General features: G+C 50.3%; 1 protein-coding gene and 1 long non-coding RNA gene across 7 annotated transcripts; one reads left to right on the top strand and one right to left on the bottom strand.

The window, feature by feature from the left end:
* Nucleotides 1–379: 379 nt before the first annotated feature.
* TSKU (tsukushi, small leucine rich proteoglycan) lies at nt 380–19,170 on the top strand. 6 transcript variants are annotated; one of them, XM_009476481.2, is made up of 4 exons: nt 2,557–2,636; nt 3,214–3,291; nt 15,792–16,826; nt 17,517–19,170. In XM_009476481.2, the coding sequence occupies exons 1-4, from the start codon at nt 2,560–2,562 to the stop codon at nt 17,668–17,670; spliced, it is 1,344 nt and encodes a 447-aa protein (XP_009474756.2). In that variant the 5' UTR covers nt 2,557–2,559; the 3' UTR covers nt 17,671–19,170. The 6 variants fall into 6 exon arrangements, with proteins under 6 accessions (XP_087613511.1, XP_087613512.1, XP_087613510.1 ...); XM_087757385.1 differs by lacking the exons at nt 2,557–2,636; nt 17,517–19,170 and adding an exon at nt 380–588 and having other exon boundaries at nt 15,792–16,861; XM_087757386.1 differs by lacking the exons at nt 2,557–2,636; nt 17,517–19,170 and adding an exon at nt 901–1,367 and having other exon boundaries at nt 15,792–16,861.
* LOC148055953 (uncharacterized) lies at nt 1,884–3,181 on the bottom strand. The gene is made up of 2 exons (XR_015704704.1): nt 2,768–3,181; nt 1,884–2,500 (listed from the first exon to the last, which is right to left on the bottom strand). It is a non-coding gene; the product is annotated as an uncharacterized LOC148055953 (long non-coding RNA).
* Nucleotides 19,171–24,364: the final 5,194 nt, after the last annotated feature.

Raw genomic sequence — 24,364 nt, 5'->3', positions numbered from 1 at the left:
GCCTACCCTGCAGCCTGGGATGCCGGAGCTGACCTTGGCCCTGGGAAAACTGGGTGCAAGAGGTGTTCAGGAATAGGACGGACTCCTGCAAATACAGCCCTGCAGAGGTCAGGGCTGGAAAGAAGGCTGTGCTTTGAGGGTAACTCTGGAGTGATCCCCAAGAAAGCAAAGGGACGACAAGGGATTTTACCCAGGGGGGATGCAGAGCAGGAGGGGGGGGGGGGGGGATTGTGTGTGTGTGTGTGTGTGTGTGCAAAGCCGGCTTGACACCCCCCCTTTTCCCCCATAAGGGGGGTCTGCCAGCTCAGGAGTGGCACAGCCGAGCGCAAGTCCTGCCTCCTTCCTCCTTCCTCCTCCTCCTCCCAGATGTTCCCTTGTGTGCAGCCATCTGTTGAGCTCCCTCCTCCCTCCTCCTGCGGGGAAGGGGGCAGCCCGCTTGCCCGGCCAGCTGCACGCCTTGGACAAGGAGGAGGAGGAGGAGGAGGGAGGAAGGGGACACCCGGCCCCAAGCCTTGCTGCTGCCGGCGGCACCAGCTCCCCGCCGTGGGAACCGGCGCTTCCCCGCCGTGGGAACCGACCCCGGCCGCGGTGAGTCCATCCCCTCCCCGCCGCCCCATCCCCTCCCCGCCGCCCCCATCCCCATCCCCGCCGCCCCCATCCCCTCCTCAGGCTCGCAGGCAGCCGCCAATTCTCATTTTTAGGGGGGGGGGGGGGGGGAGACCTCCCTGCCGCCTCCCCGGGGAGCTGGGGATGCGCAGGGCCAGCCCTGGGGGTGCCTGCTGGGGACCCCCCCCTCCCCAAGCCTCCGAGTGGGGAAACTTTTTTGGTGTGATGAGTTTGCGTGGGGGCTCAGCGGGCGGCGGGGCGGAGGGGGGGGCGGGCATCGGCTGCAAAACACCTCGGGTGCGGAGTGGGGAAGGACAGAGGTCTCGGTTGGAGGTAAACTACTTTTTCCCCACCTCTGGCATTCCCAAAGGGGGAATTTTGGGGTGCAGCGGGTGCATAGGAGCCCCCAGCCCGCTCCCCTCACCCCGGAGAGCGGCAGCCGGGGCGGGATGAAGCCTTTCCAGCCGGGGATCTCTTCCCCCTCTCCTTCCCCCCCCCCGGTGCAATGGTGGTTTGTAGAGGGCTCGGGATTGCCACGGCTGCAAAGTAATCCGAGCAGCAGCTGGAGGCTCCGCACCGCCTCCCGTCCCCGGTTTTGGGGCTTTGATTTCACACAGGGCTCCCTGTCTCCCCTCCTCTCTCCCCCACCCCTGCTTTCCCTGGCCCTCCCCTCCCAGCGAGGCGGCCGGGGAGAAAAAGAGAGGCTTTTTTGGTCGGATTCTGGTGCTGGGAGGCTCGCAGGGTTTTGCAGCTCACCCGAGGTAAGGGGAGAAAGGAGAAATGGGGGGGGGTAAAGCTTAGAGGGGGTCGCCTGGATGGGGTGAAGAGGCTGGAAGGTGCAGAGGGGGGGTCCTTGCAGAGATAAGGGCAGGGCAAAGCTCCCTGCCTGGGAATTTCCCATGCCTGTAAATGGATTAAGCTGGAGGGGAAGGTGTGTTTGGAGGGGGGGAGGAAGGGAGAGGAAGCAGAAAGCAGACCAGGATTTATTTGTTCTCTTATTACAAAAAAAAAAAAAAAAAGAAAGAAAGCAAAAAGAAAAAAAAAAGAAAGTAAAAAAAAAAAAAAAGTAAAAAAAAAAAGAAAGACAAAAAAAAAAGAAAGTAAAAAAAAAAAAGGAAAAAAAAGAAAGTAAAAAAAAAAAAAGAAAGCAAAAAACAAAGCTGCTGGTTGTGACTTTGAAGCAGGAGGTCAGAAAGCACGGGGTTCCCCTGATAAGGCACACACCCTGTGAACTTTTCAAGCAGCTCCATGGAAACTTGTTATTAATGCTGCAGTCATTACAAGGCGCAGACCACGGCAGATTTATTAGCCCAGTAAAACCACAACACGTGCCAGCTCTCTGGAAACAAAAGGGTCCGTCAACTTTACTCCTCTGCTTGGGATTTGGGAAGGCTGGGAGGAGACCGGCGAGGATGGAGCTGGCGGCTTGTGCCGCGGGGAAGTGGCATCCCCTCCGTTAACCGACGCTCTCCATCGCGGTTAGCAAACGTAATTCGGCGGCAGCGAAGGCATTCGAGCACGGGTGTAAGGAGAGCACGGCGAGCCGTGCCGAGCTCACGGCGTTCATCGCGGCAGCCGGGCGAGGAGCCTCCAGTCTCCCGAGTCGAAAGATTTCCCCGGGTGTCTGCCATGATAAATCAGCTGCCGTTAGCCTGAATAACCGCATTCACTGAAGTTACAGTAGGAAACTTGTCTGGGTGGACACTGTGCCATTGCTCTGCAGAGAGCTGCTGGTGCCGATCGCTGGCGTTGTGCTGAAATATTGCATTGATCACGGCTCCAAAGCTCGCCTGGCAGCGCGCGGGGCTCTGTTGCAGCGGGAGAAATCCGAGGGAATACCGGGAGAAGAGGCACCATGGAAAGGCAGGGTTAGACCAACGCCTCGCCGATCTCTCTGGGAATAAGGAGCACATTGGATGTGTTAGATGCTGAAAGGACCGGAGGGAGCTTGGTATGTCCCTGGGAGACTTGAAGACTAAACTTGGCTGGCTGCTCGCTGTCGGCAGCCAGGCGCTGCAAAGGCAAAGTGGGTTAGTGTCTGCTGTCGTGCTGGCACGGCTCGTGTCCCTTCTCGCCCCATGGGAGCCAGTCCCTGTCCCGGAGAGGACACGGGAGGTGCTTGCTCACGCATAGGTTATAAATGGCCCGGTGAGGCCCTGACCTGTGCTCAGCCGTCGCCCGTCTCCGCTCCGACGCGGGGTCCCTCTCCAGAGGCGGTAGGTGAGCGATGCTCGGGACCGGGGTAGGCAGACGGTTGGGTGGCAGCACCGGGATGCAGGCTTTCCCTTGCGGCATGCTGCGGGGAGACGCTGCTGGTTTGTGAATGAATTCGAGCAGCTGCTTGCAGAGGCAGTGGGGAGCAATTACAAAATGCCCGGAGGGAACGAGGACGTGCTGGACATCCCAGGGGACATTAATTTCTGATGGTAAGGTGGACTGGCAGGGAAGGCTGCTGGGTCAGGGTGAGGGTCTCCTGCACCCCTATTCTTTAAGATTGAGTACAAGGAATAAAACAGCATTGAATGGGTGGGAGAAAATTGGGAGAAAAGAGCTGTAAAACAAAAACCATGCAGAAGTCCTTTTTTTTTGTTTTGTTTTTGGATATAGGAAAAGGCATCCTGTGCTCCCCCAGCCCCGAAGAGCAGCGTGTGCCACTCCAGTGCGAGGCAGAGCTGGGAAAAAAAGGTGAGCCACTCGTCTTCCGGAGGTTTAGAGTTTTCCCTCCATCCCTAACTGCTTTTATTCTCCTCTTTCAGTCTCTTCTCCCTCCTCCTCCCCACTTGTCAGCTGCTTGGTGGGGAGAAGCAGAGGCTGGAGGGTGGGATAAGACAAGGCATCCTTGTCCAGCAGCCCTCCTGACCCCCGGCACCCCTGGGCCGTGTGCGGTAGCCATAGCGTTGGCCGCCTGGCAGGCTATCAAAAGAAACTTCCGAACGCCGATATGTTGAGGGCCGTGAAGAGATAAAGGCTGGCTTGAGCAAGCCGTTTCTTGTCTTAAAACTTGGCACCTGGACCTATCAAGGGGAATGTATGAATGGCTCAGCCATTCATTACAGGGAAGCCTTGAGATTTTCATTTGTATCGCTTTTTTTTTTTTTTTTTTTTTAAATTTCCTGGGAGTTTCCATCGTTCCCTCTTGGAGTATTTAAGATGTGGAGCAGGGGGGGAAGGAAATACGGTCTCTGAGAATCGCCCCAGCCTCTCCCCCGCTTGCAGACACTGCAAGAGATTAAACCAACCTGGCTGCCTTAGCACGGGACATTCCTGAGTTGCATTAACCAGGCTGGAAATCTGCCTGTTGGAGCAGTGGCAAACTGGAAAAAAAACCACTTTATCTTTGCCGTAGCTGAGCGAAGGGCCATGTGCTGTGTGTAATATCTGAGCGCCGGCATCTGTGGGGTTTCTTTTCCTTCCCCTTTCCCTCCTTCTGCTTCTTTGCTGTCCATGTATCTGTGATGCTGACTCTTCTCGTTTCTCCTGGTTTGTGCCTGGCAGCTCAAAGCCAGGGGTTGGGGAGAGAAATAAGGACCCTTTTTTTTTTAAACTTTGAATAAGAGATCCCTTGTCAGGAAAAACTGAGACTTAAACACAAAGCCCTGCTGTGGCAGATGGGTCAAAGCAGATGTGATTCCTCACCTCCATCACGTCTGAAGCGACAAACGTGCGCTGAGGTCTCCAAGTGGGGCAGGGCACGTCCCTGACCCCAAAATCACCCATTTTCTTCCCATCCTTGAGAATGAGAAGTCTGTGGCAAGGGGCATGGTGAGGCCAAGTTCCACGCAGCAGGATGGAGGGGACCCTTCCTCCAAAACCCTTTTATCCCGGTGCAAAGGCTCAGTTCCCACCCAAGGTGCAGCACCTGTATCTACCCAGGACCGGAGCATTGCAATCTCTTGCAAGAGATCTCCAACTCAAAGGATTACAGGATCATAGGGTAACTCTGAACCTGGCCAGTCTCATGCACAGGGGGGAGCATTGCTCTTCTGGACTGTCCCCAAATGTCCCATGCTGATGTCCCTGTCTCCTATGCTCACAATATGGTGCATGGTGGTCTCACGTGGCTTTGGAGGAAAGAACAGGGTGCAAGGAACCAGCACCATATGGGGGCACACATGAGGATGCTGTAATTTGGGAAGTCTGTCTTTGCCAGTCAGCGAAATGAGGTCAAATTGGGGTCGGCGGTTGCTTAATACAGGGTTAAATGGTAAAGGAAGATGGTTGTGTGTGTCTTGGGTGACTTGTGGCATCTCCATGGCATGGCAGAAGTGCCACAGAGCTGTGCCAAAAACAAGGGGACAGGGATGGGGAAAGGACGGAGCCAGGGGAGGTGAGCAGCATGGGTGGGCAGCGGTCCCTGGAGAGGCAGGCCTGCTGTTGGCAGCCACCGAGACTTCAGCCACAGTGTAGAGTCCACAAACACTGATTTGAGAGGTGCTTAGATATTTTTCCACCACAACTACCTCCCCAGATGTCCCCTTCCCTGTCCCCCAGTCTGGTTGCCCATTTTGCAGAGGGCAAAGCAGGGCTGGTGTCCCCAGAGTGACCAGAAAAGGGAGGAGCTGGACGTGGTGCATGGGGACAGTGGTGGCATTTGGCTGGACCAGTTGTGGCAGTGGTGGCGTTGGCTGGGGCTTTCTGCACGAGGTGAGACCGGGGTGTCCTGACTTATGCTCCGTTCCCACTTAAACTGGTAGGATTTGATCCTGGGGATGGTACCCCCAACCCCACACAGGAATGAACACCTCTCGGTCCTGGGGTTAGTCAACCTTAAGGTGTCAGAAGGGAAACTGAGGCATGTGAATTGGGAATCCTGGTAACATCAGTGGTGAGAAATGGGTCCTGCCGGGGACATGGCTCTCCCAGCCCACTTTAGACGACCTTTCTCTCCAAAACCCCATGCCAGCCAAGACAGACTGGAGGATCCTGGACCAGGGAGGGGAGGGAAAGAGCTAAGGAGATGCCACAACACCATGTCACTGGGGCAGTCAAGCATCATCTGGGGTGGGAACCACGGTGGGGACGATACCCTGTTGCTAAACCCTTTGTCAGCTTTACCCAGACCCTCTTCCCCTCCTCAAATCCCCCCTTCCCAAATCTCATAGGAGACCTGCTGGGTGTAGCGAATGGCTCATGCTTTGCCGGGCTGAGGGCAGCTCCTGAAGCCCCAGCTGATGCTCTGCTGGGCGTTTTCACTGGCGTTCATTGTTCGCAGCGTCACATTGCAAGAATTATTGGGGAGGGAGAGAGAAAGGCTGGGAGGGGAACGTAACGGGAGCCTCCAGCTGTGCTGTTTGCAACAATGACAGCCAGGATTGTATTTATTATCTCCTCGGTGGAGGGTCTGCAGCTGCACGCTGAGAGCCACAGGCAGCAAAGAGGCCTGGAGATTATTGTGCATGAAAAAAGAACCCAACCACAAAAACAAATAAAAAGCCCACAAAGAAGCCGTGGGCCGGCTGGGGCAGTGCTGAAGGGCACCCAGCTGAACGTTGCCTCCTTGCTTTGCCCTCCCTTATTGAAGCCAGCAGCCCTGCAGGGCTGTTAGGAGAAGGGAGGTTGGAAGCTGCTGCCTTTCAGAGAGCTAAAGCCACATGGGGTCCTCATAAAATCCTTCTGCCAGGGCTGGAGGCGTTGCCCAGCCGGAGTCCCTCTGGGGCAAATTTCTTTTCCCTCTGCATTTCATATGATTTCAGCTGGTGCCAGCCACCTCTGCTTGCTGGAGCTGGGCAGAGCACCGTGACCAAGGCATGCCGTCGGAGGCTGATTTGCAGCCACCTCTGTTTCAAGGAGAAAGAGCTGGAAAGCCCTTTGAGATACAGGATGATGGGGCTGCTATGAGCTATTTGCTGCTGGTAGGCTGTGTCTCACCAGGAAGGGCAGAAGCATCACCCTGGGATGTATCGCCTTCCCCAGCACCATCCCTCCTCTCTCTTCCTTCACCTTGCCCAGCTCATCCTCTCCAGGGGAGCCCATCCATGTCCATACATGCAGCGTGGTCCTTCTGCAGCTCAGGCCAGCCCACCGGGGTGGTTGAAAGCAAACCAGGTCAGGGATGTAGGGTACATCCATAGGGCTACATCCCTAGTCATCCCACCTTTCTCTCACGGACCAGACAGCTGGTGGGTCCTTGCAACCTGCACTCTCCTGGGGTGGGACGTGGCATGTGCCATCCCAGGGACATGCATGGCAGGTGACATTTCCCAGCTGGGCATGATGATACAGCTCTATTAACAGTTAAAACCAAGAAGCGTCCATTGTGGTTAAGAGGTTTCTTCTCCCTGTGCTGCACCTCTTAACGTTTCTTGCTGGCCTGGCGTATGGTGTTCATCCCAGAGTGCATTCCTCTTGAATTATATCATGTCTCTGGGAGCCGGAGTGCTGTGAAAAAGTATCGTGGTAGCAGGAGCCAGCATAGGAACCGGCTGGGGCTGGGGCTGGGGGTCATGTGTGATTTGGGTAAAGCCTGGGTACTCACAGCCTCCCTCCGTGCATCACATCCCTTGGGCATCGGAGATGATGGGGCAGGGGGATCTGTTGGTAGTTTCACCGGGTTCCTCTGCAGCAAAATGCATTAGGGATGGTGTAAACCTCTCCCTTTGCTATGAAGTGCCATGCTGAAGGGCTGGTTCGTAAACCTATTTGTGCCAAAATAACTCCTCTGGAACAGAGACCTCCCGTTCTGGGATGTGTCAGTGGGTTTCCGATAAAGATCCTGTTCGGGCTGAGTTTGCGGCAGTTAAGAAAATATTTGTGTTCCTGGCTGAGATGAGGTCTGTGTTATGCTCAGCAAGTGCTGGGATAGCGAGACCTCCTGTTTTGGATATGCTCACTGCTAAAGAGCAGAAGGGGAGGATGGGAAGCAGGGGCTGTCAGGGGGTGAAAGGATTTGGGGTGGTCACCTCTGGAGTGATGCTGGAGCAGGAGAAAGCCCTGAGCTCCTGCATGCCTTGCAGGCACCTTGTTTGATCCCTGGGCTGCTGGGAACCGGTGTGCAGCTGCCAATGCTCCCAGTTTGAGTGGTCCTGCAGCTGGCATAGCCAGGAGGCAACGGTGGGGCCAGGATGCTCACATCCCCTCTGCTCCCGGCGAGCCCCATGAAACCCTGCTCCTGGCGAGCTCCCAGCCGGTGCTGCTGGGAGGTGCCACACCACGCCGACGCCTGCCTTCCCCTGCCTGCAGCTGCTCCGGAGGCTTAGCAAACTTAATTTCCTTTCAGGAACGCCTCCTCCGGGCACAAGCACAGCTTGGTGTGAGGCTGGTGAGCAAAATTGCTTTCAAAAGCCACAGGACACTATTTCCCCGACCCCGAATAAAACCTCTATTAACCTGACAGCTTCCTGGGCTGAGCGGGGAAGGAGGATTTTTGTGCAAAACCCTGGTGCTGCTGTGATTTAATTCATAATTTGCCCCATGCTGGAGGTAGCACCGACTTTTTCCCACTCAAGGCGAAATTCTCAGGAGTTGGGCTGCTGTTTGCTTCCAAGATGTGGCTTTTTGAGGCACCCAGCTCTCGGGGCAGCAGAAATCATCCCTATTTCAGCTGTGGATGTAAATCAGCTGGGACTCGCCGTGTGGGCTGGCAGACCTGCCCACACAGGTTTCCTTTTGTTAGAGCCCAAAATACATGGCACAGCACCTTGATTTCCTCCTTGGGGGGGATGAGGGATGCTGGGGGAGGAGATTGCACAAGTGGAATAAACTATTAGCTGTTTAAACACTAGGATGATAAATTACCCGTGGCCTCTTGCAAAGAGTGACATCAGAGACAATCTTGCAAAGATTGTGACATCAACAGTTGGAGCACAGATTATTTTAATAGGGCTCCCCATTTCTTTTACGAAGAAAGGATATTTTATTTTTTAACTTTAAAGAAAAAACAGAGCACAGTCTGTTTCAGCTGAGCAAGGGACATCACATGTTTGAAAACAAACCCATAGTGTGAAGCTTAGGCTTTGGAGATGCTGGGTTCCCTCTCGATCAATCCCATATGTCTTCTCTGCAGCCCGCATGGTGGGATGAGGGGCTGCTTGGTTTTGGCTTTGGGGTTGTGAAATGCTTCTGATGCTTAACAATTTGGCTTTGCTCTTGCTAATGTTATCTATCCCGTCCCTTTTAAAGTCTATGAGAACCTCCCTGAAGGATGGAGAGCATTGCTGGGATGCTGGTTAATCATTGTGGCTTGTGCTCAGCAGTTTCTCTATGTTCGGAGCTGAGAAAAGCGAATGGAGATAACTGAGATATAGGGAAAATGAGGAATGGTGTCTTGTTTTTTTCCTTCCTCAGCCCATCTGGCTGTCCACACCCAAAATTCCATGTTTTTTTGGTGAGATTCAAGTCTTGCAAAGATAGACTTGCTGCAGAGCAATGGGGTTCTTGTCCAGATCCGGGAGCAGCATCTCACCGCTCTTTATGGCAGTTTTGTCCCCTCTTGAAATCACTTGAATGGGGACGAAGCACCCTGCAGAGCAAATAAACCACTGACTCAAGATCTGCTTGTCTTGGCTACCTCCTGTGATCCCTGGGACCCACACGTCAGAGGGGGTAAATCCCATCCTGAGCCCACCCATCCCCATCACACCACCCACCCTGGTCTGCCTTAAATACAACCACATCTCTGCATTGAGGGAGGAGAGACGACTTTTTCTTTCCATCCCCAGTTTGGTGCCTATTGTCTATTATTCTTCCATAGCCTGGTAATGTAGATTCCTGATACCACTGGGTTAATTACTTGCTAACGACTCCCCCTTTGGTGGTGGGGCTCTTGACTGAATGCAAAGGAGGTGCTTTTACATCCATTATTAGAAATCATTGAAGCAGAAAGGAATTCATAGAGAAATTTTCTTTTTTTTTTCCTCATTCCCTGCATTTAATTCTGATTTCCCCCAGTGAGTGGGAAGATGGAGCAGAAAGTGTTCAGGCACGTGCAGGATGATTTAAATCCTGTTCAGGCCCTCGGTGTCTCTGTACATTGAGCCATATGGGCTAAAGCCACCATCCCATTGGCTGAGTTTCTCCCCATCCCAATGCTTGCATGCACTGGTGGGGGAAATAGGGTGAGGAGAAGGAGAAGACTGGGTTGCACATACCCTTCTTTATATGCTGATGGATAATTGGGGATGGCTCTGCTGTCTAAGCAGTTTTGCACTTCCCACTGATAAAACCATCAGTGGAAAGTGAAAGGTGATAACATCACCAAAAAGGGCTCCATGAAATCAAGCCGAATTTAGAAGAGCCAAGGGACTAATTCTCATCCTGCTGTCATCAACACCTAGAGTAACTCCACTGAACTCCCCCAAACCATCTAAGCAAATGGAGGATCAAACCTAAATAGCAGATACTTCTTGGATTCTCATTAGCTCTCCTCTCCCTAAATCCAAGAAGTCACAAACACTGAGTATAAAACCAAAACTGGTATTTGCAAAGCGTACGCCAAACCAGCAAACAACAAAAAAATAACAAATGGATCAGAAAGCCCTGTTCCCATTTATACCAAACCTCCTTTGTGAGGAAGCACTGATTGGTTTAATAAGCTTTATAGAGTGGGTAAACACAGCTCTTTGCTGCACGCATGTGGGGACCCCCTCTGCAGGGAAGATCCAGTCTGAAGCAGGCAGAGCAAAAGCCTGGATGACCTTTACTTTCAATGGATTCACACACACAAAAAAAAAGAAAGAGTAACCTTGTCAGCAGCAGCTTCTTTATCATGTGACGGCTGTGGGCCTGCGAGCTAAGGGATTGATAATCTCTGGTTGTAGGCTGGTTTGAACGAGCTTTGCTGTCTGCTCACATTGGCGCATGGGATCTGCTGACTGGGCTGTGATTGCATCTGTGGCGTCATTTGGACTCAGCCTGGGAGAGTCCACACTGGAAAACTGTAGCTGTTACTAGCGTTGCACTCTAGTCGATAATTATTCTTATTTTACAGATTAATTAATGGTGTGGGGGGAAGGTCTCTGAAGCAGTTTTGTTGTTGGAGAAGCAACTGAGGAGCATCCTGGTGCTCCAGAGCCACCATCCCAGCTGCCTCTCAGAGCCTCCCAAGTATTTAAAGAGAGAAAGAGTGAACTCTCTCTTTTTTTTTTTTTCCCCCAGTCTGGAGGATTTATGGCCTCTGTCATATCCTATGCAGCTTGCTTCGCTTTCCAATAGCGCTCCATTTCCCCTGCCCCCAATTAGTGACTGCAGCCAAGTGGGCCTTGTGGGCCTCGCTATAGACTTTGCTTTTTGTTCACTTGGCTGATGCAAGACACAGAAGGCAATCCCCAAATTTTCCTCCTGGTGAAATGTTGTTGCTAATCCAGCTTCTCCGTCCTTTGCTAGAACAGCAACTCTATTTGCTGTTAATCAGAATTAATCCAGCAGTACATTGGCAAGAAACCTGGAATTTACCAGGATCGGTCCATGATGTCTTAGACACACAGAAATTCATGTCATACTTGATCTGCTCTAATGGTGGGCTGCTGTTGAAAAGACAGGTCCTGTTTTCCCCATTGCAGTGTCAGAGCTGGTAACCCTGCGGCTGGGCAGCCTGATTTGCTAGAAAACCTACCCAAAGGGGGAAAAGGAAGATTAAGAGTTTTTTTGTCAGATGAGTAAGCTGAACTGATTCATCCTGGGTGCACCTGGTTGTTGGGTGGGACTCAGGTTTGGAGGATGGAGCCAGGGATGGGAAGTAGCAGCCCAAGGAGAGCAGGCATCCCGCTCCACCATGGTCAAGGGAGAGATGGGGCATCTCCAAGAATGGGTCTGGTCTTAGGTGGGTTTCATCCCCTTCTGGAGCAATTTCTTTCTCTTCACAGCACTGTAAAGACAACCTGGGGTTTCTGCACTTCTTACTTATGTACCTTAAGCTTCATTGGGTGACTTTGGGTCTTCAGCCCGAACGCCAGCTGCATTTCAGCTGATGCTTTGCCAAATGACATGTTCGGGGAGGCCAAGGGGTGCAGCATGAACAGGGGCGCGTTTCCCAACTCCATCAAACAACGAACGTTCAAAGACCTTCCCCTTGTACCATTTATTAATTAGTCCTTGAATTTGGCTATAGGGATGTCTGGCTTGGTGGTTGCCAGGGCAACCAAAGGTAGCCTAAGTAGCATCCTCTTCATCTCTGCATTCCAGAGGGGGGGACCAGTCACCAAGCAATGAGCTTCCTTCCAGGGCGGGATGCGTTAGCACATCTCCCTTGGGTGGGAACGAGGTGGCAAAGTCTCAGCTGTGGATTGGGGAAGACTAGTGAGAAAAGTCTTTAAGGAAGAGGAGAGGGAGGAAATCAAGTGCAGTGAGAAGAGTGAATTTGCAACAACACCATAACAGGGCTTTCCTCTCTCCCACCCCCCAACCATCAGCTGAGACCTGGGTTTCCTCTGCAGTCTAGTTTTAAAATCAGATTTTAATGGGGTTTTTTTGGCAGGGAAATCTCAATGTGAGGTTTCCACCTGGGTCCTGCCACGCGATGGTGCAGGGGATGAGCAGAGCAGGGAGGAGGTATCGGGGCATGTGCAGGCTCAGGGAGAGATGTGGGATCCGGGGAGAAGGCTAGCACCCTGCTAGGAGCTTTGTCCAACCTTGGCTCCGTTAACCACCACTGGGTCTCCTTGGGGTTGTCTCAGGATATTTGCCATGCAGAAAGGATGAGGAAGATAGATACAAAGACCAGAGCCCTGCAGCCACTCTAGGCACCTGAAACGTGGGGGATGATGCTGCACCCCCAGCAGCTCCTGTTGAAATCAGTGGGTATAACAAGCCCCCCAGAGCTAACAGATGGCCAAAATTTATCCTTGGGATCTCTCCACGCCACAACAGCCGTAGAAATGAAGAGGTCATGGCTGAACCAGCCTGAGAGCAGACTGTTTTCTCCTGGTGGCTTTCCCTTTGCCATCCCAGGTGATGGGGGTGGTGGTTTCTGGCCCAGGGTTTTTCCTCCAGGTGAATCTCCCCGGTGCTGCAGGAGGATAACTCATCTTCATTTTACAAGGGGATACCTTGGCTTCCTGCCTTTGTCAACAGAGCAGCTCATAGGCAGCAATCCAAAGGCAATCCGATGTGGTTTCAAATGCACACTGTACACAAATGAACTGTAAATGCCTGCGGCATGTTTCTTTCCTCATTTCAAAGAGCGCTATCGATTGCTCCATGCGATGATGAAGCATGCTTGTACCTGACTAAGCTCTTCCTTGATTATCTGCCAATGCAGGAGTCTGTCTCTTGGACTGGAAGATGACCGGTACCTTTATTTCTCCTATCTTTTATCAGAGCTATTGGTTAAGTGGCTTGTTAACCTATGAATGCTTCATTGTGCTCCATAAGGGAGTTTTTAACTGGTAGTAATGGATTGCATCTCATCTGCAAAGCAATTGCAGAGCCAGTAAGGGAGAATTTGGAGCAGTGCTGCGAGGAGGGAAGAGGCAATAGATGTGCAAATACCTAAGCTGAGCTTTGTATACTGCATTTCAGCTGCGTAATGTTTCGTGCTTGCTGCTGGCTGGAGCCGTGGATGTTTCAGTGAGAGTCACTGTATCTGCCCACTGCTGGCTGTCAGTTTTGAGGCTGATCCGGGAGGGAATTCCCATGTCAAAAGGTGTTTGAGCAGCTGCATATCAAAGCCCAGTGTTGGCTTTGATTCTTCTCTCAGTCCTTAAACTAGGACTTTGGAGACTGCACTCTTGCGTTTCTTCAGGTGGCCCAACAGGAGCCCATGAAGGTCTTACCAGTGCTCAGAAAGCCAAGTCTCACACTGATGTGTCTTTGGACCTGCCGGGGTCTAATCCAGAGCCAACAGGATGCCATGACGAACTGAGCTGGGCTTTCGAAGGAGAAGTTAGGAGGTGCTTTCTCTGTTGAGACATCAAGTGGGAATAGCCACTGGGTGGGATTTTGGAGAAGAAATACCAGTAGATTGTGCTGACAGTAATGCAGGTACTTCCCTGTAAATGAAACATTTAACATTTGGGTTTTTGCTTTTTGAGTTTCCAAAGAGCTCCCCACTGCTGTAATTTCCCCTGGTAATAAAACATTTCAGTGCATTCCAAAGGCTGCTTCATGGAAAAAAAGTAGTATTTAGTTTAGGAGGGACTGCAGAAGGGAGCAAGCTATGGTCTGTCTGCACAGAACCAGAGGGGATCAGCCTTGCTGTCATTAGCAAAGGGATATCTGGAAATGTGTCTGCAGAAAGGAGCTCTACCCTCTGCGTCCTTTCTGCACACATATGTGTTTTCTCAAGAAACAGTCGAATGGGCTGGGACTAGGGCTCATCTTACTGATTTTCTGTTGTTTCTATAGAATAATGGACCCCAGAGGATTGCGTGTTGGCCTTTAGCAATGCTTTGGTTGCAGGCTCTTTGGCCGGAGTCCCAATTTCTGCTCTCTATTTGCAGGAGGTCTGGGATTTACCACCAGACAAGTCATATCAGTGATCAGGACAATATTTTTACAACGCTTTTTCCCCTTTGCACTTCTTTTGCACATTGGCAAGTAGTGCCTGGTCGGTCTCCTGGGAGGGGAGCAGGGCCAAGAAGACCGTGCTGAAAAGGGAGAGAAACTGCTGCCAAGGGGTGGGTGAGGGAAGGTGAAGTGTGAACTTCTAGGAAATGGTCCTGGGAAGGTGCAAGGGCTGTGGGGAAGGCACCTCAGCCAGATCAAAGGGTGTGTGGGAAAGATGATATTGCAAAGAAGTTAATAAAGGGCTTTTAAACAGTGGTGGGAAAGGTGAGAATAGAGACCAGGGGGCCTGAAGTGGGGATGGGAACACACGTTTAAAGGGGATTTTTCTTTTTTTTTTTTTGCTAAATGAGTGCTTGGCATGTGAGTCTCTGTTTATCACCAGCAGTGTAGCCAAAGAGCAGTGCTGATGGATCTGCTTGCCTGGTTTGGTGGGAGATTTGTTGCCAGCCTCCTGGAGACCTTGTTTGCAAGACATGAGGAGCCGTCACCCATGACTGCAATGAGAACCAACGAGGACAGCCCTTGCTGCCTCTACTGATCTGCAGGATGCTGGCATGCTCCAATTTACCCTCTCCAGAGATGACAGCTAAAGCTTTTTTGGCTGGCTGTTGAAATCACGCAGCTGCTGTTGCCTGCAGTTGTGCAGAGGAGCTGTTAGGATGAGATCTGCAGAGGTCCAGCAAAGCCGGTGAGGTGCAGATCAGCTCTCTTCCTCCCTCAACTGTGACAATGGAGGGACAGAAACGTCTTAGATGGAGAAGGGTCAAAACCTGAGGGGTGGAGAGAGCTCCTTGCTTGCTGGCATCGTTTATCTTGAATATTAATGAATACTTAATGTAATTAGCAAAGACTCCCCAGAGGCTCTACATGAAATAAATTGGCTCTATCCACTTCATGCCTGTGTGGGATGCTGGGCCCACCACAGCAGAGTCTGGGTTAGACTGAGCAGTCCTTGGTTCCTCTGCTTCGGCAGGCAAGGAGCCAAGTGGCTGTTGTCTCTCCTGCCTGTTGTCAGCCCGAGGACGGTTGGTTTAACTCTCTTTTTTAGCCAGCTGACATAAAGCAATGATCCTACTTCTAAATTTGCATCTGAAGTGTAAGCAAGGGAGACATGCTGTCCATTTGGGCAGTAGGCAGCTGGCCTTTCTAGCTGTTCACCCTGGAGGATGTTCTGATGATGCCGTTATCTCTGTCATCTATAGTAAATTTGAATGGAGTTTTGATTTTTCCTTCCCTGATAAGGGTTTTGGACACCTAAGGCTCCCTGGATGCACAGCCTACATGATTTCTCCAAGCTGCCAATGCAGGATCTTGAACCCGGCACTCCCAAATCTCACATGGTTGCCCTGACATGAAGACCTCTGTGTGCTGAAGTTTGCCAGGCTGTAAAATGACTCAGGGTTTGAGCTGTCATTTAGCTTCTTCCATGGTCCAGTCAAAAGGATGCACGTTGGATACATCTTGCTTTAAGGCAGCCTACTGTCCTTACAGCTGATTTGCAGTTGTGTCGTAACTTTGTTATGTCTGCAAAGACTGTTAACCCAATATTTTTTTCTCCATTAAGTTCCCAGTGGGGTTCACAACATGAGAGACAAAGTGTTAGGGATATCCATGCTATTTAAGGGTATACTTAATCTATCCTTTTGGAAAGACAGAGAAGACTGCACGACTCAAACTGTTACATATCTTCAGTAAAGTAATTTCTATTGCAATTAAATCTGTTTTCTTACCATCTTGTTTTCCAGGTCAACAATGCAGTTCCTAGCCTGGTTCAATTTGCTGCTTCTCCTTCCTTGTTTTGGTACCACCAAAACCTGCTTCCCTGGCTGCCACTGTGAAGTGGAAAGCTTTGGTCTCTTTGACAGCTTTAGCCTGACCAAGGTGGACTGCAGTGGAATGGGCTCACACATTGTTCCTGTCCCAATCCCTCTGGATACCTCCTACTTGGATCTATCATCAAACAAACTGGAAACAATCAATGAATCGATGCTTACTGGCCCTGGATACACCACCTTGGTGAGCCTCGACCTGAGCTACAACAAAATTGCCAAGATTTCCTCCACAACCTTCTCCAGGCTTCGGTACCTGGAGTCCTTGGATCTGAGTCATAATTCTCTGGAAGTCCTTCCAGAGGACTGTTTCTCCAGTTCTCCTCTGGGTGACATAGATTTGAGCAATAACAAGCTTTTGGATATAGCTATGGACATTTTTGCTTCAAAAGGTCAAGGAAAACCCCTGAATGTGGATCTATCCAATAATATGCTCAGCACAATTACAAGGCACCGTGAAAAGAACATCCCCAACATCCAGAACTTAAATCTTTCTGGAAACAGGCTAACATCTGTGCCTAATCTTCAAGGGATTCCTCTCCGATACTTAAATCTTGACGGGAACCCTCTAGTCAAGATTGAGAAAGGAGACTTCACGGGGCTGAAAGATTTGATTCATTTATCCCTCAGCAGCCTGCGTGGCTTTGGAGAGTTATCTCCTTATAGCTTCAAGGAACTACCAGCCCTCCAAGTTCTGGATTTATCCAGCAATCCCAACCTGAAGTCACTGACTGCTGAAGTTATCTTAGGTCTGAACTCCCTACAGGAGCTCAACCTCTCTGGGACAGGCGTGTCATCCTTGCCAAAGACTGTGCTGAAATACCTGCCTTCCATCAAAAGCATCACCTTGGGGAAGAACATACAGTGTCTTAAGACCATAAAAGAAGGACAGTACCACCGACAAATTGGGCTGACCAAAAAAGAGGTCCTCAGTTGCCACGACAGTCATGGGTCCGTAGCAGCAGCGCCTTACGTTTCGTGATGAAAGCTGGGGAGAAGGGGTGGGGAAGGGAGGGTGGGGGGCCATGGGATTTGTACAGGTGTCGGACTGAGATGGCTTGCAGTGTGCCTTTTGTAAAACTGTCAATAATTTATATATTTGTATATGCCAATACTTGATTGTTTGTGGATTTTATAAACTCTCAAATCCTGGCCCACATCATCTGCAGGCTCCAGATTTTGCCCAGTGCGTTGAGGTCCTGCGTGCAGGCCATTAGCTCAAGAGCGGTGATGCTGGACAATGGGGACCAAGCTGCTCTGCAAGTCCCAGGGCAGAACAGCCGCTCTGGAGCAAACCTTCATGCCCCAGGCACATTTGTAGGAGCAAAGCTATGTCTCTCCAGACCACACACCAAAATGTACTGACTCCGTAGCTGCTTGCTTACAAACCCACGCATCATCCTTTTTTTAATTATTACTCCCCAAGAAGTGCCTTCTGGATGTTGCCTTCATTAGCAGCACCCTGTTCCCTGTCGTGCACTTTCAGTCTTGAAGAAACATTTCCAGACAAACCTGAATACAGGGTGCTCCTAATGTGCTGTTTTTTACATGTTATTTGCATAGGTGTGCAATGAACATTAAGTTGAGAACTTTTCCCACAATTTTCTCCCTATTTTCCCATCTCGATCCTTTTCACATCAAATTACTTCAGGTCCAACCTTGGCAACCTCCTGTCTTTCTAACCTTAGTGAGCTATGGCTCAGAGATGATGTGCAGCAGAGCAAGGAAAGCAGAGGGGTTTGCCAACAGCCGCATCTCACCCAGGAACCAGCCTCTGATGAAGCAAATTAACTGAGCTGCAAAGTGAAGAGATCATGTAGCCTAGCTTAAAAAAAAAAAAAATCCCTCTTCCCTTTCTGGGGAAGCTTGGAAGAAGTGTTGACAGGGATTCTCGTCTTGATGACCTTATCAAACCAAGAAGCAGACCCAGAGGACGTGAGTGTAAGCTGTTTCCATGCCGATGTCTCCCATCTGAACACAACATCTGCGACTCAGCTGGGCTCCTGTGAGGCAATTTCCAGTGCCGAAACACTCTCCAGAACATGCCAGGAGAAGAATTAACACTGATGCCTGTGACCCTGGCACACTTTGCCTATCAGGGGAAAGATCTTGGGGTTTTTCTTCCAGAGTTCTGGCTTTTCTTTCTCTCCCATAGCTCCTTGGCTGCCAACCGAAATCTGATAAAAAGCCTGGTCCTCAGAGATTTACTCATTTTTTCCTCTATTGCCGAAATGCTGGCAAAGCAAAGGGGAGCCCCTCTCATCCCCCTTCTTCTCCAGGCTAGAAGAAAGTGGGGGAAGGCAGCACAGCTTGACTCAATGTCGTCTGTGAAGCCTTCACCCTGCTTATAAGGGCTCCTGCAGTGGAGGTCTGGTCCACATCTGGCACGCTCTGTCCTGGGGATGGGAAGGGATGTTGAGGATGGGGATCCTGCTCGGGTTGGTGTGCAGCTTGGTCTCTAAACCCAGCCTTGCATCAGGGCAACCTTCCATGTCTGAAGCTGGTTTAGGGAGGTCCATGCAAAGGTGATGCAGATATAAACCCATTCCACAACCCTTCTTGGGCGTGTTGGGAGGAGCTCAGGCTTTGTCTTTGGAAACCCCACTGCCCAAAGCAGCTGTCTCCAGGGATGGTTGAAAACCACTGAGCCCATAAAAGCCAGAGTCAACACCTCACTTTGGATACTGAAATCCCTCTCCCACATTTTCATCCGTCTTCTTTTCAGTGATTTGTTTACGGACCTTAGGGTGGGATTTTAGCCCTTTCTTTCAGTGCTGGAGATTATCCTCCTCTGCTGAGCCTTTGCAATGCTCGACCAGCCTTCACAGTCACAAGAAACATTGATTTTTCTTAAAAAGGCAATGGGACTGCCTACAGGCAGGGATCTGGAGGGGAACAGCAACTAACTGCAGTGCAAGACGGGGGCAGTTTGGGAGGGAGGAGGTGTTTTTTAGTGGATCTTGCCTTTTTAAGAGAATTCTTTTCTGCTGGCAGAAAAAGTAATTTTTAAAAAAGTTGTTTAATTTTATAAGTCTGTGCATAGATGAAATGTTTCGAGGATCACATACCGTCAAAGTTACTGTCTTTGCGCCACTGTGGTAAATTTAAAACCCAGTGTGACAATCCAGTTGAAGACTGCAAGATTTCCTTGTGTAATCTCACGTTAGCTGCTAGCTAAATAAGTATTAGCGAAAGCTGGCAAATACCATTGCTGTGTTAGTTTGTTTTTTTTAAAGAACCTCTGCAGCATTGTAAGGCTTTGTGATTACTCACAATATAATAAAAAGTGGTTTGGAGGAGAATAAACCCAGATCCCCCAGATTTATTGCCTTAGTGCTGGGAGAGCAGCAGCTGTCACTGGGTCTGAAATGCAACATGGCTTCTCTCCTTGCTCTGCTCAGCCCCACCAGCCTCACGAGTGTTGCATCTCCAAACTGGGGGCAGGATTTGTCCTCACTGGCAGAAAGGCTTCAGAGCTTCACTGGCTGACTCAAAGGAAATTATGGACATGTGGCAGTGAAGCAGCACAAGCGTATCTGGAGCAAATTTCCAGGATCTGCTCCAAAGGTTGTCAGAGATGGTGGGGATCTCTTCATGGATTTGGCCAATCTGGGACATGGTCTGCTAGGGTTGAAAGACTGGATTTGCAGAGTGGGTGATGCAGGGAGAGCCAACGAGCTGTTTCACAAGACCATGGGGGTGGGAGGAAGAAAATGGGTACAGGCGCGATGCCACGGCACGGAAAGCTGCACGCTGCAGACCAAAGAGGTTTCAGTGGTGAGATACATGTGGTCCAGCTTCGGCACCGCTCTCCGAGGAGTGGGGGCTGCTGCGTGGAGGGCTAAGAGCATGCAGAGCCATTGCAACTAAAGAATAAATAGAAACATCTCAGGAGGGCTTTGCCTGCTCTTAAATAGCAAATTTAATTTTAAGCACTTCTAGATGCTGTGTATAAAAGTGATGCAAGCAGACACCCAGTGAGAAAACTGCCCCAGGGAAGCTGCAGCGTTCCTGGTCCTCCCAAGCCTGAAGGAACAACTGCATCTTCCATCCAGGCAGGCTGCCTGGAAGAGGCTGTTGGTTCTCCATCTGCCTCCCAAAACTGCCCTGTCCTCTAGGACATCATGCAAAGTACAGACTATAACCTGCAGGTAGGCATCTCCAGGAGAGGCCAGATCCTGCTCCCAGCACTGGGATGGGATCCCTCCTTTCCTGGGAGAACAGGCTCAGCTGGAGTGGTGGAGGGTGTCCTGCTGTTCTGGTCTTCCAGGGGATGGACACTGTCCAGGGAGCAACAGGTCTGAAGCTGGCTTCTCCCACTTCCATGTGAATGCCCCACTTATATGATGCTCCAGCGCTGTGCTGGACCTTGTCCCTCCCAGTACTCCTTTGCCCCTTGCCTTAACTTCTTCTCATTTTGCTATTTATTTATTTATTGCTGTTATTTACATAGCCTTTCCGAAGCCGTCTGCATGGGAAGAAGCATGCAAACCTCCATCAGCAGCTTGAGCCCCTGCGTCGCCCACACACATGTCCCTCTCCACCACGGGACCCAGACACCTGAAACACAGCACTGATGTCCCCAGAGAGGAAAAGGCACATGGTGGCTTCAAGCTTGGAAAATTTGAGGAGGCCCTCATGCCAGCTTCCTGAAGCTGCTGTCAGCTTGATACCATGGTGCGATGGACTAAACCCTGGTGTCAGACATTGCCCGAGCCACCTGTGCCAGGAAAGCCAGCCAGGCTGGTTAGCTGAAAGCTCTGGCTGTCTCCAGGACCAGCTCAGCTCTGCGGCCGGATACGTTTGCCCTGGCAAGCAAGATGGGTGTTTTAATTAGAGGCTGAGTATTTTTAGAAGCAGGAAAACCTCAGCGGAGGCTGGGCAATAAGGATAGGCTGGGTTAGGGAGGGGGAAGAAGTGGCTGAGCTGGCGTTTGCTTGCAGCACTCTGTCTCCTGGAGGGTTATCAGCATCTCACCCACTTTCCAGCATCTTGGAAAAGACACCGAGGATTGCTTCCCTCCATCCGCCTCATGCCCAGGGCAGCATAGGAGAACCTTCTTCACTTTATTTAAAACGATGCACCTCTTGGTATCCAAAAGCTTCCATTTTCTCCTCGACGGTCTGTTGGAGCTGTTTCTCCTGGCTGTCAGCTCTCAGCCTACAGAATTCCCTCGCTGACTGATTATGTGACTGACTTCATAGCAGCAGTAGGTGCCGTCCCTTTTAAAAATAGCTGCTCCTCTGTACATTTGCCATTTTGCAGGAGCTTTTTATTTCCAGCACGTTTGTTCCACACACCCTGGCTTGGTCAGGCTGGAAAGCGCAGATGAACTCTTGCCATGCCAGAAAATAATGCTGCATGGCTGGGCATAATCCTTCTGGCTGCCCTGGGATCTGCCTCCTGGGAAAGCTTTGGTGCAGCAAAACCCTCTGCCCCATGCATGTTTCTAGAGGCAGCACCGTAGCATTATTCCTGCTCCATCACCCCTGAGACATCCCCTTCCTTCCCTTTTTGAGTAGACAAGTAGACCTGGGAACCTGAATAAAAGGTGGAAAATTGGAGCTGAAACTAGGCCATCAGATAAATCCTTTCCTGTAATAAGCAGGGAGTTGAAGCACCGGCCCTTAATCACAGCCTTTGTTTCCCAGCATTTGTATGCCTGTGTGCACCCATCCCTTAGCGCCAGAAAAAACCCGCCCTCCTTCTGCCCCATCCCCACCCCTGCACTGCTTTTCATTAATGGCATTAAAATAAAAGTGGTTCATTCTGCCATGGAGGAGCACCCCGGAGGAAGCAGCAGCCTGCTGTGTCAGGTGCTGAGCATCCTTCACAAAAACCCCTGCCAGCTGCAAGGGGGTTTGGGCAGGGGGATGTGCTGCCACCCTGCCCAGCTCCATCCCCTCCAGTGGTCCAGCCTCCACTCTGGGTGCACCCCAGGGGGATGAATCACACTGAAAAAACCCAAATTTTTGCTCCTGGAAACTTTCCCACCACTGTGGTGATGTCCTTTAACCCCTGCCGCTGCCTGCCTGGGCCTCTGCGCCACGTGCTCCCCTCCTCTTCCTCGTTAGCGGTGGATGTGTGTCACTGCGCTTGCTGGTAATTGACTGGGGCCGTGCTGGGAATTTGAACCTACATTTCAAAGAGATCATTAACCTCCTTTTCCTTCTCTTTGAACTGCTTCGCTTATTGTAGGTTAAAGGAAACACACGACTTCTTCCTCCCAGAGTCCCTTTTGATGGGTGCCCAGCACAGTAGAGCTGGTGGTTTTTTACCAGCGATGATGTTGGCAGTGGTATGCTGTTAAGTGGTGTGCAATGATGCATTTTGGTGAGATCAAGCTGCCCCTTGATTTCAGAGGGGATTGCAGGTAAAGCAATGGTTCAGAGATGGCCAAGGGACTGGTAGAGGCACGTAACATTGCTGTCCCAGCAGTATGTGGCAGGGTCTCAGCCAACAGAGGACCAAGGAAGGGCCACACGTTATGGGTCACTCACACAGAAACTAGGTTCAAGCCCCTCTACCATGCTGGACCTTCTGGGTGGGCTTGGGCACATGAATGACAACTTTTCTCAGATGTGTTTCCATGGGTGGTTTAAGTTACCTTGTGACTGCAGAGCAGCAGAGCGAGGTTGTCCTGACCTTCCTTTCCATTACATCAAAGCCAGCATTTGTGCAGCCCTCCACTGTATCAAAAAATAAAAAAGATGACCAGTTTTCAGACAGATCAGGGAGCTGAACCAACCCATCAGGTGGCCATGCAGCCACTAGCAGAAATGTAAGGCAATAGCACAAGGCCCTGCACAATGAGCACTCTGAGTCCTCTTCACAATAATATCTGGACTCTAAGAGTGATGTCTGCATCCATTTTTGGTCCAAAACAGGTGGACTGAAGGCTCCCAACTACCTCTGAGCATCTTGCCTGCTTATAACCTATAACTTGGCCCTGGTTGGGCTGCTATGAAGATAAATGTATGTAGGACTGTGAGGCATTGGGCTATTAGATTAGACAATGTCCTGAAAGACAAGCTCTGCATCACTAGAGTTGACATGTGCATTGGTAGGTCTCCATTGGCAACCGGGGTCATCCTTGGTCCTATGGTCCTAAAATCGTTGCATTGTTAATGATGCTTGCTCAGCTCACAGTTAGCTATCCTCGTTGCCCCCATGGTAGATGCTCTACCAAGCATCTCTGAGGGGCTGGAGTATGTTCAATACCCATCTTGTTCAGTCAGTCTTTGAGAGGAACTATCTCAACACCTTCTCCTCACCACCTGGGACGGGACCAGGTATGATGGGAAGGAAGAAGGTCAGGGATGGAGTAGAGCTCTGGCACAACCCCAAAACTGAATTTGGGGTCCTTCATGGGACACACACCTCTATGGCTCTGATGAAAGCCACAAGGCCTGAAGCTCTTTCCAGCCAGTGCTGGTTTTCACCTCATTTTGACTTCATTTCAGCTGCCCTTGAATTTGGAAGGCAAGTCTTCCATGTCCTCCTGGCTCTACTACTGTCCCTAATTCAACCACACCAGGCTGTTAAGTCCCCTTCTGCCAATGATTGTCTTTACCTTTTTGTAGGACTCATCCATACAATAATTATCACAGCTCAGAAAATCCCTAGATTTCAGCTAAGCCCTGCTCACTGACCAAATCTAAGCTCTTAGCTTCAGCTATTGTGAGGGAGAGCACATCAGTATAAACCTCAGTCAAGCATTTATGCTACTATCTCCTACCTCATGGTTGCAATGAAGTGCATCTAGTTACCACAGGTCAGCCAGCATTCATAAAACCTCATTGCATTGTTCAAACATCTGAGAATTCATATTAAAGCATAAATCAATCTGTGCTGCTCCATAACCTTTAGGATATTTCTGAAGAACAATATTCTACAGTCTTTTTTTTTGCTTTACCCTTACTCACTGTCATCATTTCTTTTATCGCTTCAGTGATTACAAAACCTGAAAAAATGGATAGATTTATTTGTTGGAAGAAGAAGAACTGGGCATCTCTGGATGTAATTCTCAGACCTGCTAATCCACTGTCTCTGTCTAAGGTAAGAAACTTCTGAAGAGGGAGTAGCTTTTCTTGTGAGATATGCCAAAGGAAACAGATTCTTGTTTGGTGCAGTCTCTTTTGCAGGAACACAAAGGGCAAGATTTTTCCCTATTTTGCTACTAATCCTAATCAGCAGCATAAAAATTCTCCATTTCCCCCAGAAGTATTTGTTTATAGATTTTTTTCTTATTTAAATTTTTTGCAAAGTGATTGCTTCTCTTAAAAAAAAAAAAAAAAACAAAAAACCACTCAACAGCTGTCTGTTTGTCATAGTGCCATCTGGGACCTGCATCCTAGAGACCACAGAGGTGAAAATCCCCTTGAATAAACAGCAAAGGAGAAGGGCACAGAACATGTCCCTGTGATATCCCACGGGAAATGCCTGGGTAATCCATGGTGCCAATTGTGGCACAATGCTGTTTTTACCAC

This window comes from Nipponia nippon, unplaced genomic scaffold, assembly GCF_047370975.1.
Source record: "Nipponia nippon isolate SJK-2023a ecotype South Korea unplaced genomic scaffold, ASM4737097v1 scaffold_2, whole genome shotgun sequence".
Taxonomy (NCBI): Eukaryota; Metazoa; Chordata; class Aves; order Pelecaniformes; family Threskiornithidae; genus Nipponia; species Nipponia nippon.
This window is presented reverse-complemented; position numbering and strand designations above follow the sequence as displayed.